Source organism: Lolium perenne, chromosome 2, assembly GCF_019359855.2.
Source record: "Lolium perenne isolate Kyuss_39 chromosome 2, Kyuss_2.0, whole genome shotgun sequence".
NCBI lineage: Eukaryota > Viridiplantae > Streptophyta > Magnoliopsida > Poales > Poaceae > Lolium > Lolium perenne.
In genome coordinates, this window is record NC_067245.2 from 11,494,966 (window position 1) to 11,514,210 (window position 19,245).

At 44.8% G+C, this 19,245-nt stretch overlaps 1 protein-coding gene across 1 annotated transcript; it reads left to right on the forward strand.

The window, feature by feature from the left end:
- Positions 1-425: 425 nt before the first annotated feature.
- LOC127331156 (vacuolar protein sorting-associated protein 54, chloroplastic) lies at positions 426-19,072 on the forward strand. The gene is made up of 19 exons (XM_051357216.2): positions 426-1,338; positions 2,192-2,254; positions 5,698-5,777; positions 6,153-6,270; positions 7,283-7,357; positions 8,091-8,247; positions 8,335-8,423; positions 11,051-11,301; positions 11,483-11,654; positions 11,747-11,830; positions 12,264-12,616; positions 12,882-13,035; positions 13,406-13,487; positions 16,252-16,331; positions 16,441-16,602; positions 16,907-16,974; positions 17,802-17,882; positions 17,979-18,230; positions 18,534-19,072. Exons 1-18 carry the CDS (start codon positions 586-588, stop codon positions 18,115-18,117), a joined length of 2,961 nt encoding a protein of 986 aa, XP_051213176.1. The 5' UTR covers positions 426-585; the 3' UTR covers positions 18,118-18,230; positions 18,534-19,072.
- The last annotated feature ends 173 nt before the right edge of the window (positions 19,073-19,245 follow it).

Genomic DNA, 19,245 nt, shown 5'->3' on the forward strand with positions numbered 1-19,245 from the left:
TGCTCCTGTCATAGGAGATCTGGCCTCTCTCTCCTTGTAGAGTGGTTGTGGCTAGTTTCAAATAGTTTATGGGTACCAGTTAGAGTTCATTGGTTTGTGCATTTTTTTTGTGACATGTTGTATTTCTCTTCGTAGCGTTGGCTCGTAGGAATAGTTGAGCTAGTCGAGATGACTACATTGGTATCGTTTTTGGTGGGTTTTCCTTATTTCATACTCAATCTTGTTGATTGCTCAAAAGTATATGAAGAATTTCTTGGATGACAAAGAGAAATTTGGATGCCAAATAAATGGAAGACATAATTATGTTTGAATGACACACAGTAATATTTTGTGAAGCTAGAAAAAGAAGATTTAAAGAGGATTAAGTGATTAATCGAAGAATGAAAAAACCGGGAAGCAAGCTACATTCGGTCATTCCCTCCCTCTGTTCTCCCCTTCTCCTTCCTTCCACCTGACCAAACAACAGATCTGACAGCCAAGCTCTCTTCTCTGGGTCTCGGTTGCCTTCGCTTCCCGGCCTCCAGATCCCGATCTCCATGCCTCCTCTCCCCTAACCCCCACCACCGCCGGACATACGCCGCCGCCATGGCCTCGCGCCCTCCCCTCCGCACCGTCTCCGCCGCCTCCTCCTCCCACTCCACCGACTCCCCCACCGCCGCCGCGGCCCCTCCCGGCGGCGTCCCGCAGTCCATCACCGCGCTCCTCAACAACCCGCTCCCCTCCGCCTCCTCCGCCTCCTACTGGCTCCCGTGGCCCCCGCCCACCTCGCTCCCCGACGCGCCACCCGCGCCCTCCCACCCCTGCGACCTCTCCCGCGCCGACTTCGCGCCCTACCTCGCCGCCGTCGCCGATCCCTTCTCCCGCTTCGCGGACATCCGCCTGCACACCACCGCCGAGCTCGCCACCCCCTCCTCCCCCTCCTCCGGCCTCGCCGCCTGCCTCCGCGAGGTGCCCGCCCTCTTCTTCAAGGAGGACTTCGCGCTCGAGGACGGGGCCACCTTCGAGTCCGCCTGCCCGCTCGCCGACGGCGCCGCGCTGCAGGAGCGCCTCGGCCAGCAGCTCGACGTCGTCGAGGCGCACCTCGTGCAGGAGATCGCGCGCCGCTCCGCCTCCTTCTACGAGGCCCAGGGCCGCCTGCGCGGCCTCGACGGGGAGATCGTCTCCGCCGTCGGGAGGATCCGGGACCTCAGGGAGGTCGTGCGGGTGCTCACGGGCGACCTCGTCGGGGACGCGCAGCAGGTGCAGGACCTCAACGCCACGCGGAGCAACCTTGTCGCGCTGCAGGAGAAGCTCACCATCATCCTCTACGTCAGTCAGGCGCTCACCGCGCTCAGGCTGGTCAGTGCCTTTTCCACACATTGCGTTGGATAACCAATGCGGCTGCCAGAATGGTTTATTCATGTCCTGTGTTATCATTATTTCTCTCGTAGTTGATGACAGTCTATCCATCACGTGTCAAGTATGCCAAACCAGAATACTCAATGTCATATTTCTTCGCGAAGGATTACGAGTCGAGCACTCAAGCCTAGTCACCCAGGGTACAGACTCATGGGCTAGTCATGTGACTGTGTAGGTTTTCAGTTGGGAAGCAACTACCGACTCAATGACTAGTCTCACCAGTAGTCTTGAGTAGTATCTTAATCCTAGTTTCTCTGTGGGGCTAGTAAGTGTGATTATACAGCTGGTCTGCGATGCCGTGCCTAATGGCTTATTTGCCAGTTCTTTCATCTACTACCATTTTTTGCAGCTGATTTATTAGTTGACAATAAATGCGCTGCATGGAACTCCAGGAATTGCTAGGCTATATGCATGGCATTGTTTTTCTTGGAATGCATATTTCTCATCTGGTACCTTGGAAGTTACTAATGTCAAGTGCCAAATGTAGTTACGTGGAAACGCAGTGTCTGTTCTTTATTACAATAGCAAAATGAATTAAAGGGAAATTGAACCAACCAATGTTTGCCATTCTATTTTCCAGCCTCTGCCAGATCAGTAGTAAGCTATTTCATGCAACCCAATCATCTAGAATGCCTGACCAGGCATCCGGATCTGAGTTGTTTATCCTTAGGCAACAACTATTTTTTTTGTTTTGCTTTTGTACTGAATCATATCAAAATACCTATTGCTTAAAGGATTGTTTGGCCTTTATATTTCTGTGCTTTAGTTTGTTAATCTTTTTCTACATGTGCAGCTTGTGCTAGCAGCAGACTGTGCTGGTGCACTTGATGTCATTGATGACCTGCAAAATTTGCTAGTAAGTTGCCTATATTTTTACCTTTCACATGACCTGATGGCAATGTTATCTTAACATTCGTATGTAATGTAACTACTCTTTGTCCTCCATTTTTGTCGATGCTTACTGAAAACAAGATAAAGTTGCATTGCATTGTTGTATTCTCGCTCATGTACGAGTCTGAGAAATATCGTAGTGTTTCAAACTTTTACTTGCTACAATCCTCTTCTGGATAGCGGATGCCCCATAGTTACTGTTGGCGATGCTTATGTCTTGCCAAAAGGATTTATTGCAGAATCAAACGGAAACCATTGTATCTTACCACCCTTCACTACAAAGTATTCTGGGATATCAGATTCACCGAGGAACTGGCATGTTTTACTTCAGCAGTGAGTTGCGAGGCAGTGTTGAATCTGACAGGGTATAATAGAGTCTAGAGTGCTGAGTGGCGTTCCTCTAATCGTGATTTCTTGAATGATCTCCTCTGTGTCGCGGCCTTACAAGATACTCGTGTTGCTGGAACTCTGAGCTTGTCACAAATTAGTATCCATCTACTACTGGCGATATGTTGCGATGAGCATGTCGTGTGTCAACTGTGATCGGGATCATGGGTTGCCCCACGATTCACAAAAATATTGGATCTACAACAGTTTAACTTTAACGGGCAATATGAATTTACAGTGTGTTTGTTTAGAATCAATGCCTTAGAGCATCTCCAGTCGCGTCCCCCAAAGTGTCCCCCAAAGGGATTTGGGGCGCGCCGGACAGAAAATGCGTTCCAGCCGCGTCCCCCAAAGCCCTTTTTTGTCCGGCGCGCCCCCATTCGGTGTCCGGCGCCCCGAGCCCGTCCCACAGGGGACGCACCGGGGACGCCGGACACAATGAAAAGCGAGACGGGGAGTGGCGGGGCCGACCCGTCAGCGGCACAGGGAAAATTCGTCTCACACTCCCGCCAAATCCCGCCGCTCCCGCCAAATCGCGCCTATACCGCCGCGCATTTCAGGCCTCCCAAAACATATCCCGCCGCCGATTCATTTCTCCTATCCCGCCGTCCACCCGCCGTCCACCCGCCGGCGCTACCCTCTCCACATGGCGCCGCCGACAGCCCCCAAAAAGATGGCGAAGAAAGCGGCCAAGAAGCCGCCGGGCAATGGGCGAAAGGGGCGACAGCGCCGTTCGCGAGGCCGCGGAAGGCGCCGGCTTTGAAGAAGAAGCCTGAAGGATGGACCGACGATGAATGGCAGCAAGATTGCCTGCGCCGGAAGCTATCGACGGCGGAGCGGAAAGGACGGAGGGCGGTGGAGCTGGAGAAGAAGGCTCTGGCGGCGCGCCGGCACCGGCACATGCGGCCGGGTGTATCGCCGCCACCAACGCGAGCCCATATAGTACGAACGTGCCGGTGTACGTTTCGGGAGTCTTCTCTCCGTCGTCATCCGCCTTCTACAACGACGGCCCCTCCGGCACTCCCGGGTGCGTGACGCCTAACTTGTCGCCGCACTACCAGGACGCGCTGCCGCACGGCGGCTTCAACCCCAACAACCTCTACTCCCCGGCGTACGAGCAGCGCGAGCCAGGACCCGGTCCGGACGGCGTCCCTTTCACCGGCCGCAGGGGTCCGCTCGAATACGACGGCGCCGGTGCTGAGGAGGACGGCGGGGTTGAGGAGGAGGACGACGAGGAAGAGGACGACGAGGAGGACGAAGAGGGCGGCGAGGAAGAGGACGACGAGGGTGCCGGTGACGATGATCTCGTGGAGGTAGACGCAAACGGCGTGAGGACGAAGAAGAAGAAGAAGGCGTCGGGCACACGTGGCCCGAAGTGGACGCCTCTGGAAGATCTTTGTCTGTGCGAGTCGTGGGCGACGGTGAGCCATGACTCCATCATCGCGGCGCCAACCAAAAAGGCGGGAAGTATTGGGCGAGGATCAAGGCCGAGTTCGATGAGCGCAAGCTCATCAACAGCGACTACAACAAAGTGACAATGAAGAGGAGCCAGAAGGCAATGTCGACGCGATGGGCCATCATCCAGGCGTCGGTGAACTCCTTCCATGGGTACCATCAGGACTTAGAGACCAGAGGCGACAGCGGCGCCGACGTCGCCCAACTGGTACGACTCTTTCTTCCATAATCCGTAGCGCCTACATTGTGTTCGATGAAATGACTCTGCTTCCTTTGGTTAGTTTGATAGGGCCATGGAATTGTACTCGAGGCACTCGGAAGGTCACAAGCCGTTCGCGCTGATGCATTGCTATAGCAAGCTCAAAGTGAATGAGAAATGGCGGTTGACGCGCCTGTCGCCTTCCAAGGGGAAGGACGCCATTGATCTGGACGCGCCGCTGGCAACTTCGACAGGGCGTCCTACTGGCAACAAGGCCGCCTTGGCCGACGCTGCGTCGTCTGAGAAGACGCATGCGTCGATCACGAAATGCCTCGCCGACGTCTCCTCGACCTTTCTCTCCCGCGCCGAAAAGAACGACGAAAGGTGGGCGGAGCTGCTCAAGAGGCAAGAGGAGAAGCTGGAGCTCAAGAAACGCAGGGACGACATGTCCCTGCTGAGAACGTCGAACGTCGACAGAGGGAATGTCTCCGCGGACGCGAGCGGCGCACAACTTCTTCAAAGGCCAGATTCTCGACGACATCGAAGCCAAAATGGCGGCGGCGGACGCGGCGGCCCGGGCAGCGGCATCGGCGGCAGCGGCGCGCGAGCAAAGCGGGCGACGCGTCTTCATCGCTACGCTGCGTCGGCCTGCGTCGGCGACGGAGCGGACACACCATGCACGACAACGAGCGGATCGCGACGAGGTCGTCGTGCTCGACGATGGGCCTGCGTCGACTCAGGATACGACGCCGTCGCCCAACCCCTCCCCCTTCTTCTAATTTGCATGCACCACCGGTCTGTAATATGATCGCGCGCCCAGTACTTTGATCGATCGCCGCTACTCTGATCGCGACGAATCGGCGGGAAAGATCTCTTTTGAATGCATCTATTTGAATTTCTGATTGGGGGCGGCGTTTGGGGGACGCGGCTGGGGAGCGACGTCTCCCAAAGGCGGCACAAACAAAACACGTCCCCCAAACGCTCGATCCGGCGCGGTTTGGGGGACGGTTTGGGGGACGCGACTGGAGATGCTCTTAGTGTGGTAATATCCAACTGTCCATCTTTGTCTCTTCCTTTTCCCGAATAAGTATTTTAGGATGCTTGCATGCAGTTCAAAGGTAGAATTTTGTTATGATCTAGTGATCTATATCCGTTTGCTGATTACCCTTCAATTTTCTTCAATCTGGATTCTTATAGGTAACTGATAAGAAATATATGAACCATGAATAAATGTGTGGATTAAGTTATATTTTTCTTAACTTAGAAGATGCCTTAAAACTATAAACACATCATCCTGCAGTCTGCAGACATGTGTAGTATGTGTAACTTATTCTCATGATCCATAAATTCTTTCTTTTCTAAATCAGGATACTGATGAACTTGCTGGGCTATATTGCTTTCGACATATTCGTGATCAATTGGGAACATCATTAGATTCAGTCAACAGGTATCATTGTACAAACTAAGCATATGCCTTATACTCAATACAATCTTCTCTTATTGTAAGGGACAAATACTTAGTTCACAGGAGTTTTAGCACAACAGCTTGGATGTGAAAATAGATGCCTTTATGTGCTTAGAACACTATGAACTCTGAAAGAAAGGTTGTGACGTAATCTCTACCAATGCTTGTAATCTGATTTATAAGAACATGAGCCAAGTACTGTTTTTTTACTTCAATTGCCATTTCGTCTCACACACAGAAAGGGAAACATATATGGATAGCATAAGCAGATTTATATTATAGTCTATCAGAGATGTTCTTTGGATTTTTTTCTGTCCTTCAGTAACTTGCTGTTTAACTTGATATTCATTCTTGTAGCATTCTTTCAGCAGAATTTGTGCGGGCTGCGGTTCCTGATGGAAAAACTGTAGATGCAATGATTTCGTCAACTGTGAAAAGGAGGACTTCTATGCCCCTCAATGGGACAGAGCATGAAGTATGTGCACTTTCAGTTTGCTGTTTGTCTCTTAGTTGGCACATCTTTACCTCATTGTAATGCAATGCATTCGTGCTGAGTTTTTTTGTACGTTTCTGTTAGCTTTGGAAAACAAGAAAATTAGTTAACTAGAATTTTGAACGAACATGAGGAATGAAGTGAGGTTGAGAGATCTAGAGGCTAAGAACTGGCAGAGAGTATAGATAGTGTACATGCAGATGCTGTTTCTACTTGCACCATTGGCTTCGTGAATGAATTCAGTGCCAAAGAGGCAAGGACCATATTAATATCATTTCCTTGCTGTATATTTTTAAGATATGTCTATCACTCTATTTGTTTTAGGATTTTTTTAATATTTTGGTAGCTTCGTATGCATATGATGGAGGCAACATAGTTTTCTTGATGACTAAATTAATTTAGAATTTGTTTGTGTTTGATGTATATCCAGTATTCCAGTGAGGCAGTGCCTACCGACAACATATGATCCTTACAACACAAAATGTGACTAATGCACTACACCAATTCTATATACCATGTCTGCTCTGGACATTTTCAAGCAGTTTTTGATCTCCAGTAAATCAGATTGTGAAATACGAATTTGTGTTTCAATGATGGTCTGTTGCATTTCATCACACTACCTTTGTTTAGGTTATGTCGTACTCTCTCCTTGCCACAATGTAGTGCATATAAGATTTTTAAGAAGTCAGACGATATTAGCTTTGACCAAGTTCATTGAGAAAATTATCTACATCTACCATACCAAATGTATACCATACAAAAATATACGTCATGAGGAATCTAATGGTATTGATTTAATATTTTAGATGTTGTTATTTTTTCCTACATACTTGGTCAAACTTCATGTCATTTGACTTTTAAAAATTCTCATATGCACTACGTTTTGGTATGGAGGAGTAGCTTATAAGCTACACTATTGTGGTTATGGTAAAAGATGTTCAGCTCGTTCTCTTCTCTTCTCTTCTCTTGATTGATGTGCATCACCTCAATGCAGGTAAGCGTAGATGAAGAGGAAAGCTTCATTCTCAGAGATCGTCTTCTTCCCCTCATTATTTGCCTGTTGAGAACGGTTAGTTCTGTGAGTTGTTCCCGTTAAATTAATTTGGAGATTCACATGGAGGGTGAATATGCAGAAAAATTAGGTGTCCTGTGACTACAACTCATTTCATTTAATGTCATATAGTTATCAATGCGGTGGCCGTAGAGTGATAAGAAATATATATATAGTTATCAATGCAGTTGTACAGAAGCAGTTTCATATTTATTTGAGCTATTTAGCCACACAATTAGCACAATGACGTTCATGTTTGAGAACAGTCAGTTCTGTGAGTTGTTCCCATTAAATTAATTTGGAGATTCACATGGAGGGTAAATATGCAGAAAAAACAGGTGTCCTGTCATAGAGTTATCAATGCGGTGGCCGTAGAGTGATAAAAACATATATATAGTTGTACAGAAGCAGTTTCATATTTGTTTGAGCTATTTCACCACACAATTAGCACAATAACGTTCATGTTTATTCAAAATGTTTGTCACTCATGTAAGCTGGGTTTATGGGGGCCTTAACTTATACTAAGAGACTATCCTTGGTCCGCGCAAAAAAGGCACATCTAAATACCTTCTAAAATTTCGTTCGCACAGAACATCAAGTTCAGTTTTCCTTGAAAAGGTTAATCTCCTGTGAGTTTAAATAGTTGAGTGGTGTAATTTTATTTTTATTTATTCCTGGATATCTGATATATTCAGCGAGTCATTAGTCCATGTGGAAACAGAATGATACGGTTCATATTTATATCTTGCAGGACAAAGTTCCTGCAGTGCTAAGAATTTACCGGGATACACTTATTACTGTTATGAAAGCTTCAATCAAATCCACAGTTGCAGAGATGCTTCCAGTATTGATTTCCAGACCAATAGATTCTGATTCCGTAACTGGAGAGAGAGCTGCTGATTCTGATGGTCTTATATTTTTTCTTGATTCAACTTTTTTCTTCATAATTTGCTACTTCTTACACTAAACTCCTGTTTTTAACTGCAATTGTGCAGCTGGAGGCCAGTCATTAGCAAATAAGCTGCGAAGTCTATCATCTGAAGGGTTTGTTCAACTTTTGTCGGCTATTTTTAGGATAGTCCAGGTAAATTGATTTCTTAATATGACATTCTTTTTCATTTCCTCTGGATGGAGATGATCTGCTAAATTTGATCTGAATGTGTGTCTCCTTTCTGTTGCGCAGTACTTTAATGAAGCTTCTAATACTAGGTGACATATCGATTGATAATTTGATATGTTACCGGTCGGTCATTTAAAGTCCATAATTTTGAGTTACACATCTCATGCCTTCATACATAAGATCTTTTGTTGTTATTATAAGAACATGCGACATATATGTATCTTCACAAAGACTATGTGTTCATTTTATAACTTTATCAAGTTAACCCTTAATACACATAAACATATCTTTGTGAGCTACATAACGTGTTTGATAATGGCCGACAACTGTTTCAAATATCAGCCTATTTATTGGAAATGCTTGCCCATATGTCATATCTTGGCAGTAGGGATGAGATACTGAGATGCTCCCGATATATTGGCAGAAGCAATAGATAGTTGGAAGCTTGCCTTGGATGTTCCAGCCCTGCTTACCCAGTTTTTCTTGATACACCAAATATTTGTCTGTACAGCTCCTGAGTTATTCTTAGTGGCAATAATCTAACTTAAAGGAACATATTTAGTGCAAATTCCTTACTAGGAGTAGGTACTATCATGCATTTGTGGTGATTCTCTTGGTTGGAGAATAAAATAAATTCCTGGACAACAACAAGAACAATAACAATAAGAACAATGACATTAAAGCCTCTTTCCCCAGTAACTTGTCCAGGAGTTCTCTGAGGTAATCCTAAACATGTTATGTTATCATATAGCATTCCTAGTCCAAATTCAGTTGGTGCTAAGAGAAGCAAAAGGACGAAAGTGCTAGCAGTCGCAAATAAAAGAACAAAAGAAGGAAACCAATTTACCACTCACCGCAAACTTGACCTTTTCTCCTTCTCCCCTTTAGCACATGACATAATCTGGTTGGAGGGTCTATAGGAAGTTAGATTATATTGTACCTCCAAATATTTATTTTGTACCTCCACAACATTTGGGAGGGTTTTCCAGTGGATTTGATGCCTAATGGAAGAGTGTTTTATCTAATGTGAAAATAGTGACTGTAAGATGAGGCTGAAATCTTTAATTAGAAATGTTGTTAGGTACATATATGATATATCTAAGGTTGTCAAAATAGCGATCATACCATCATTAAAATCTGAAAGATGCGCCACGATTTAAATCAGAGTTTCTGTTTGAGTGCTAGGGGTACTTCTGACAGCTAACTCATTTAAACCAGAATCTCTCCATTGATTTTATAGTTATTTAAGCATATTGTAAATATTTCATGCTGGTTGTTATCTAAATGGAATAAATAACAAACCAAGACCTGCTTGATCCTGCAAGAACTAGAGTTTCCATATTGGTTTGGTGGGGGCCTAAAACTAGTGTTTACGGGGATGATTGGAGTGTTGTGAGGTATTTGTATGAATCTTCAGTGGCGGTGATGGAGTTCCAGGAGGTGTTCCAGGGGTCCTCGCGCATACATCACGGCGTGGTCGAGCGTGGCGCGGGACCTTCTTGCACTGCAACCACCAGCACTGCCGCGCGCCCAAGCGGAGGCGCATCTCGTGAGGGCCAATTCAAGAGTGAGAGAAAGAAATTGGGGATTGGAGTTAGAAGATCATGGTTTTAAAGGCGTCGCCTAGGCGTCGCCTAAGCGACGCTTAAGCGTCCGAGCGGTCTGAGACTCGAAGGCGTCGTCGTCGCCTTTGACTTGAGCCTAAGGCGTCCAAAAGCGTCGCCGAGGCGTCCCAAGTCGTCGCCTAGGCGTGAAAATCTCCGCCTTCCTCGCTTCTGGACGCCTCGGTCGCGCGGGAAACTGTGCGATGGCGGGAGGGAAAACTGAAATTGGCGGTCCTGGGAGGGAAATTGGGGGCCAGGGATGGGGAAAGAGAGGGAAGAGAGAGAGGGGAACATACCAGGGGAATCGATTGGGAGAGAAGAGAGAGAGGAGGGAGCTAACGGGAGAGCCGGCGGTCAGCGACGGGAGAGCCAGGAGAGCCGGCGGCGCTAACGAGTGGAGGACGACGTGCTCGTGTGCGCTGTTCCTGGGATCGCTAGGGTTAGGCTTTAGATAGTTAGTTGGGCTTTTTGGGCTGAAAGGGGCTTTTGGGCTGAAAGAGGACGACGTGCTGGTGTGCACGTCCAGCTTCAACTTCAACAGAGGCGTCGCCTTGCAACGCGCCTTAGGCGCCTATGCGTCCAGGCGCCCCCCCATCGCCTTGGGACGCCTTGGCGCCTTTAAAACCATGTAGAAGATACATATGACATGTCGGCCAGCACTGCTAGTGAGAGTAGCAATTTAGGATTTAATTTTTTTCTTTAAGAAACAAATACAAGGTTTGATTTGGACCAGGATTCAATAGTTCAGGGTACAAACGACAGGGATTTGAAGTTCGGGCTTTATTTTGCGGAACCTGCACGAGGTTAAGGTTTAAAATAGACTTTTTCCTTCCTTTTGCTGAAATTTTGTAGTGTTGACAGGATTTTTCTAGCAAGCTGCAAATGTTGCTTGCTTGAAGCAAAATCTATTAAGCTGCAAATGTTGCTTGCTTGAAGTAAAATTAAATAAAAAATATCGTGTGATTAACATTTTTTTTGTAAATCCAGGTACATCTGCTGCAAGCAGCTGAAGTTAAAAAAATAGTTCAGTGGATCATGAGAAACCTTGACGGGAACATACATACTGATGCAACAAATCCTGTCGTACAACATGGTCGAACGGTTGATACTTCCCAAGAGAATGACAATGGTGTTACTTCACGGGTCTCAAGTACTGTTACACGTAGTCCTACTAAGCTTTCCTTGTTTCAAGGAAAAGCAAATGATATGTCCAGTACAAATTCAATAAAAAATGTTCGGTAAGTCGAGTTACAAGTTGTTTGTTCCATAAAAACTAAGTTAATACCTGATGTTATGCTGATGCTGATGTCAGTTGTGATATCTGTTTAGCACATCAAGTTAACTTTAGTATTTTATTATTTGCATATCTTAATTATATGTAATAACGTGAAAAGCTTGAAATTCTTGCATTTTCTACAGGGCTGATGTGTTAAGAGAAAGCACAGAAGCAGTTTTTGCTGCATGTGATGCTGCACATGGACGCTGGGCTAAGCTGCTAGGTGTTCGTGCTGCTCTACATCCCAAGTTAAGGCTTCAGGAGTTCCTGATCATTTATAATATAACAGAGGAATTCATAGCTGCTACAGAAAAGGTTATTTTTCCCGCTTAAATAATATGCACATATATCCGTATTAATTTCTTAAAAGCAAATTATAATTTTGTCTTCGGCTCTTGTCCTCGTAGATTGGAGGCAGGTTAGGTTACAACATTCGTGGGATTCTGCAGCAACAATCAAAGCAATTTGTTGACCATCAGCATACTGTTCGGGTGAGTACTTATAGTTTTGTTGAAGTTGAGTTTTACAATGTAGCTCTGAACTTAAAAGGTTGTTTCAAATTTCACCAGTACGGTCAGAAGCTTTTAGAGTATGAAGTCTTTAGCCTTGTCCTGCAGTTCCCTATAGATTTAAATTCACTTGTATACGATTCAGCCTTTCGGGTGTATTTGGCAAGCAATATTATTTACACAACAGCGGAGTTCACCATGAATAAAAAACCTTGTGATGAACTGATAGTAGAACAAATGAGGACAGTATGGCTTACAGAATTCTCTGTCAAAAACTCGAATTTCTTCGAAAATTATAATTAGGGTTTGTCAAAGAATATTCTAATGTAGTTTTTGGTTTGACATCAATCTTGGTGCATAGTTGACACACAATTTGTACAGTTTTTGTGTACTGAATATTTTATATTCTGTGAAGATGGCAAAAATTAAGGCAGTTCTTGACCAAGAGACGTGGGTTGCTGTTGATGTTCCCGAAGAATTCCAAGCGATTGTTCTGTCACTGTCATCAACTGACTTTCCTGTTAACGGCATGGAGATTCCTAGCACTGATAGCAACTCAAAGTTCAGTGAGGATGGAATTTCGACAGCTCAAGAACCATCATATTCAACGGAAAACAGTGTTGATAATGGCAATGCAACATCTGTGACAGGCCATGAGAACAGGGCTGAATCCACTTCTCCTCAGATTGAAAATAGTGTTGCTGGGCATGTCAAGTCAATGTCGCAAACCATTGTGCTTGGAGGTGTTGGCTATCATATGGTAAACTGGTTAGTCATCTATATTTATCATTTAATAGTTCAATTCAAGTTGCTCTCTTTTGTAAAGCTTGCTATGCTCAGAACTCAGATAGATTAAAAGGAATATTGTGCATTCCTTTTGCTTTCAAAATTTAGATAGCTGCATTCAGTAACAATCTCTGTATTTATTGTTCCTCTGTATAGTGATATACTTTTTCGTCTTTGTTTATATTTCTTGTCATTTTATCCGTGAGATCATCCGCTGTTCTATAATGCTTCAATTTTGGTTTTCCAGCGGCTTGATATTGCTGAAGATGCTATCAGAATATGTTGACATCAGTAAATGTTTGCCATCGTTATCTTTTGAGGTGGTCCAACGTGTTGTTGAAATACTAAAGCTTTTCAACACTAGGACTTGCCAACTGGTTCTCGGCGCAGGTGCCATGCAGGTACTGTAGTTCTTAACAGTTCGTCCTCATCATCTAAATGTGAATACAGCTCGTACTTTGCTGTGGCAATTCTTCATTGTGCACCTTTGTTTTCCACTTATTATCTGGATTATTTGTCTAAATTTTTAAATAAGTAAGCCTGCACTATATGAACTTGTATATGTATGGACATTTTTTTCTCACAAAAGAAAAAAGAAAACACTATTTTCGGGAAAAGCCAAAAAGGTTGTTACTATGTTTGAAAATAGCACTTTATTTTCCTCAGGCCTTAACCAATCTACAGAGCTGATTTGATGTAGTTATGCAGCCACTTTTTTTGTGGTCAAGAAGTTAGATATTCATAGTATATTTTCCCTTGGTTCTGTTTCAGGTATCTGGTTTGAAATCAATTACTTCTAAGCATTTAGCATTGGCGAGTCAAATCATCAGTTTCATACATTCTTTGATTCCAGGTAAGCATTTTTTTTTCATAAATCTTTTGCCATATTATATAACTTTTATGGTATCCATAAATTCTTTTATACTTCAAGCATAATCATAGAGTTCTGAAGGCTGAGCCTTATCTTATATAGTCACTTCAAGTGATTGTAAGGTAGTTGTACAAAAAGTGATTGTAAGATGCCTTATCTTTTCTGATTAGATGTTTTTAGTTGATCAATTTTGAGATTTTGTGCATAGCTGGTGGGATTAAGGTATGGGAAACTGAAAATCATGGCTCTACCTAAATGATATCTACAATACCAGCTAGAAGCAGACACGTTTTCTCTAGAACCGTTGCTATTTTGGAAATATGATGTAGAAGGGTAAGGAACAACATAAGCTTGAAAAAATACAAGCAAGTAACCAACTAATTTCTGGCTAAGAGACCAGTACCATGTTTAACCATACTGTGGGTAGGATGCAAACCCGAGGCTTTTGGCTAGGTTCACCAGGTGTGCAATTCCCATCTATTTATCCAGAGCCAGGTTCACATACACAATTTGACTTCTTTTGGTTGGTCATAGACATGATTTGCTCGGCAAGTGCTACCCTTCCACTCTTCTACCACATAACCATTTTGCCAGCAGGCCAACTGAACTGGTGATTGGTGAAGCCTCTAACAGCCCACTTCGCCACTGCAATTGGCTGTCCATGTTATGGTGATCTTATTAACATCTCCAGATATGGCAAACCAAATTATGTAAATTCTCACCTTAGCACCACGATTAATCCGACATCCTACTCCCTTACCATCTAGATGCTAATTGCGGCAGGTGTAGTAGCTTGTTGCTTCTCATGTGCTGCAAGAACCGTTCTCAAATCTAGCTCTTCTTTGAACAAAAGCTCAAATCAATCCAAGCTGTGTGCATTCTAGATGTTGTTGGTTTGGTTGGCCCATATCTGATATACCCTCTTCTTGATTTCTTATAATGGACGTGGATGGTACGAGATAAGACTAAATTGCTATCTGACATCAATAAGAGGGACCGCTAAGAGCAACTCTAACAGAGACAGAAAAACACGCCGAAACCGAAAAATTCCGGTGACAATACGGGTTCAGGCCGAAAGAGGCCCAGAACGGAGCCCGAACTCAGCGGCCTGGCCCAAAAAACGAGTTCGGGGGCCCGAGAAACTCGGCGGCCGCCCCGTATTAAAACGGGCCGCGAAGGGGAGTTCGGTTTCCAAACCCTACTCCCCTCCGCCGCTAGCACTCGCTCCGCCGCCGCCAGCCTCCTCTCTGGCAAGCAATTCCGCTGACGCTGCTCCGCCGCTGCTGCCACCACCCCTCCCTTCGCAATGGCGCGCGCAAGACGGAGCGGTAGGGGAGGGGGCCGAATCGGCAGCGGGAAGTCGGCACCGGGTGTGCGGTCGGAGGCGGACTGCGCGAGGCGGGTGCTCTCCGACGGAGCTTAGAAGTAGGCGGCACGAAAGTGGCCGCGTAGGTTCGCGCGCCGGGTGGCGCGCGAGGAGGCGCGCGAAGTGGAAACCGAGGCGCCCCCCGCCGATTCGTGCAGCCCGCTGGCTCGTGGAGCCGTGTTTTTGGTTCGGATAAATGCGGGCTCTACTAGCATTCAGATTAGAAACCGAACTCGCGAACTGAAAAACGGAAAATCAAATGTCGCGGGAAAATTTGCTGCGATGATCTTGCAAAATGAAACCAACTCTTGCTCCGATCGAGCTACATTCGAAGATAATTTACAAATATTAGCCAAAATACTTCACTAACCCTACCGCGCTCGATAATTTGACTAATTAAACTACGAAATTACCCCCGGGATTGTCACTGGGGCTGTTCTTGCGGCGGAGGAGGGTTTTTCCGCGCCGGCGACGCCCTAGCGACGACGAGCGCGGCCACCTCGAACGGTGCCGCCTCCACGGAGCTCCCGCAGGTGAGAGGTGGCCTGTCTGCGTCGTCGTCGCCACGCGGCGGAAGCTCCGGCATCGGCCAACGCGCGAACCTACGCGGCCACTTGCGTGCCGCCCGCTTCCAAGCTCCGTCGGCGCGCCCGCCTCGCGCGGTCAGCCTCCGACCGCACACGCGGCGGACGCGGTGCCGACTTCCCGCCGCCGATTCGGCCCCTTCCCCTACCGGCCCGTCTTGCGCGCGCCATTGCAGAAGGAGGGGTGGTGGCGGAGCGGCGGCGGAATTGCTCGCCGGAGGTGGAGCGGAGATGCGGTGGAGCTGCAGCGGCGGCGGGGGAGTAGGGTTTGGAACCCAACTCGCCCCCGCGCCTTTTATAAATACGGGGCGGCCGTCGATTTTCTTGGGCTCCAGAACTGTATTTTCGGGCCAGGCCGCGATATCGGTCTCTGTTCTGGGCCGATTTCGGCCTGAACCCGTAAACTCGCCGGAATTTTTCGGTTCCAGCCCCTTTTTCTGTATCTGTTAGAGTTGCTCTAAAACTAGATCTTGGTAGATTTTCACTTGCACTTGTTTGTTTTCGTTGAACTGTCCGCATTGGTGGCAGGGATTTTGCTGTGCCTAGCACATGGGTGATAGATCTATTTCCGTACATGCATATACAGCCAACCAAATGTTTAACATAGTCGATCTAAAATGGTACTTTATCGAATCAATTCACCGAATATGCAACATATATCCGACAAGCATGTCTCAAATTTTTTTAGGCAGGAAGAAAAATGTTCACTTTTTCAGACCCCTGTTTGGAAATCCTTGGAAGTATATGTGATTTTGATTTTTTCATTGGTCTGATCATTTCTTGTTTGAAATTGCAGATATCCGGCGAGTACTTTTCATGAAAATACCTGAAGCACGCAAACAGCTGTTGATGTCTGAACTGGATAGAGTTAATCAGGTACGGTTACTGATTTATATATTTGACATTTCATGAGTCAGGCTAGCCGATCTTTTTTTTCCTGTAGTTGCATGAATTTCGTTTCTTACAAGTTTCTAGGAAATAACAGGACTACAAGGTTCATCGAGATGAAATTCATACCAAGCTAGTCCAAATAATGAGAGAGAGATTGCTAGCAAATCTCAGAAAACTACCGCAAATCGTGGAAAGTTGGAATGGACCCGATGATAATGATTTGCAGCCAAGTCTGTTCGCCAAAGCTGTTACAAAGGTAGTTTCACTTTAGATCATTATCAATGGAGGCATCTCTTTATCATTTAATTGCGATTTCTGGCCACACGTTTTGTGACTGTTCAATGATGTACCAGTGGTCTTAAAATGAGTATTAATTTCATTTGTTGCTGCAAGGAAATAGCATCTTAACTCATTTATTAGACTGTCCTTTATCGTCTTTTATTTATAAGAATCTGGTTTCAATTGTTGTCACTAATTTATGTTATTTTTATTCTATCACAGGCCTACTTTCAGTTTGCGTTAATTGTTGTTGAAGTTTTGTTCATATTTTTCTTTTGCAGGAAGTTACTTATTTGCATCGCATCCTTTCTCAAATACTGCTTGAGGTTGATGTGCAGGCAATATTCAGGTGCAGTAATCACCCCTGAACATTTCTTTAGCACTTCTTACACTTTGTATCTTTAGAATCTTTGGGGCATATCTTTTATTTGAGAATGGTGAGATTATCAGTTATGATCTGCTATGCAGGCAATTCCTTGTATGTAGCTGGTTAACTTTCCCATGATATGTATGATACTTTAGTGAAACACTGAACCTATAATAATTAAATATCTTAGTTCTCAAGTATGTGAGAGCAATTTCTAAGTTATTATGTTCTCTACCACATCTCTTATGATGAAGGTCAGTTCATTGGGGTAACAACCATACTGAGGGCCATTCAGCATCACTGAAGGCTAGAGATAGTAGAGAAAGGTGAGACCATATACTGGGGAATGGGGATAAAAACCTTTGAGAGAATATGATGATAACAATTCCTAACATATTAGGTCTAGAGAAAAACGAATTCAAGCTATCTAAAGATAAGATGCACTGTAGGTTGAACTACTTATTTGTAGCTAAAATACTTTGTCCCTGAAGAATGCAACTATTTTTTCAAACAGAATATAAAACTCTGTGACGTAAGTGAGGCTGTTCATGCTGAAGTCACCACGTGAACAGTACCCATATGGGCTTCATGTGAAAATGGCCTTTCCCCTACTTTCGTTACAGTTAGCACCACTAGTTCTACTTCTGATTTTTATGGTACTTTGTGGTTATTCTGGAAATAATTATCCATAGCATGCTTTCCTTGATAATTTTTGACATGTTTGTGTAAGGACGGTTTGTTATTATTTGTTGTTCCCTTGCAAGATCGTATCAAATGCTATTATCCTCTGACCCCTTAATGCAATGCAGACAAGTAGTTCAAATATTCCATTCACATATCACAGAAGCATTTTCAAAGTTGGATGTGAACAGTCCTCAGGCAAAGAACAGGTACTAATACAACTTAGACATTATTTTTCATTGAGTTACAGGCATTCTGTATCTATATTTTTCTAACACTGTAATTTGAACGATTGCTGAACCCAGATTATGTCGAGATGTTCAACATATTCTTGTATGTATTCGAAAGTTGCCTGCTCAGAACTTCAGTGCTGAAACTGTTCGAAATTATGGTCTTCTTGACGAGTTCTTGGCTGAGAAGTTTGGGACTAAAGTTGACGAGTGATTGACATGTACATTAGGAACTGACTCCTGTCTGCAAATGTTCAGTGGTGGTAAATATGGTAAATGGGAAGTTGCTCCAAGATATCACAACTGTTGGCATAAAATCCTGTGCAGGTATACTTTAGTTTCATTCCCTTGTGACTTGTTGCCTTGCTGTCATAGAAAATTATATATCTTCAAATTTAATTGGAAAGTTAATCCTGGTTTGCTTCTCATGGCCTTCCTGAGCATCTAATATAAAGGTCTGCGTAAGCGGTGTCGAGTTGTATCCAAGGGGTTTAGTTGGAGTATTGTGAGATACACTTTGGTTATCCATGATAATTTGACAACCAAATGTTCATGTTTATCTTAAAAATAGTTCCGGACCTCAAATTTTTGCAACCTGGAAAGTAACATGCAACTCTGATTTCCATGCAGGTATTCCTACAAAGGATATCGAAATCAGAGCGCTCTCTATGACGACAATTACCAAGTCAGTGTACACAGTAGTGCTTTGTGAGACCATGCCAATAGTTTTCCACACCTGAGCAGAAAGTTTTGCACCGTACTTTTGCCATGTAGCATTTGATCTTTTGCTTGTTCCACCCCTTTTGGGGAAAGCTGATATCGGTTAGATGTTGGCTATAGAGCCATAGAGGCAGAGGGAACCTGACAGTTTCGGCAGCACGGCCCATTCTTTGCACATTGCGTCCTGCTGTCAGGTGCAGTGTATTGGATATCCTGTTGATGCAGCCAATGTATTTTGTCCTGTAAGGTTTGTAACTATTCTTCTCAGTGCAGTAATAAGTAATTGTTTACTGTTAGTACAGGCAAATATTCAAACTATACGTGGGTACTTGCAGAAATTCTGTGCTTAGGCGCACCCACTTTTGTTTATCTGTACAAAAAATGTAACTGCGGGTTATAATTTTATTCCCAAAGCCTGGAAATTGATTAAACATGGTAGCTTTGTTGTGCGTCGCTGTCTGCGATTTCATAAATATCACTACTACCTCCACCCCAAAAAGGGGATATTTTATAATATACCACACTTTTCTTTGATTCTCTATTATTTACCATGTGACCACCACATGTCAGTGACAATGACAGGTGGTGGTCATGTGGTAAATAATAAAGAATAAAAAAAGTG

Bases quoted from the DNA above. Each gene is read 5' to 3' on its own strand.
- LOC127331156 (XM_051357216.2), top strand. From the start codon at position 586: ATGGCCTCGCGCCCTCCCCTCCGCACCGTCTCCGCCGCCTCCTCCTCC. The intron at 2,255-5,697 runs GTAAGTTGCCTA...TTTCTAAATCAG, and splicing joins ATGACCTGCAAAATTTGCTA to GATACTGATGAACTTGCTGG. The intron at 12,617-12,881 runs GTTAGTCATCTA...TTGGTTTTCCAG, and splicing joins GGCTATCATATGGTAAACTG to CGGCTTGATATTGCTGAAGA.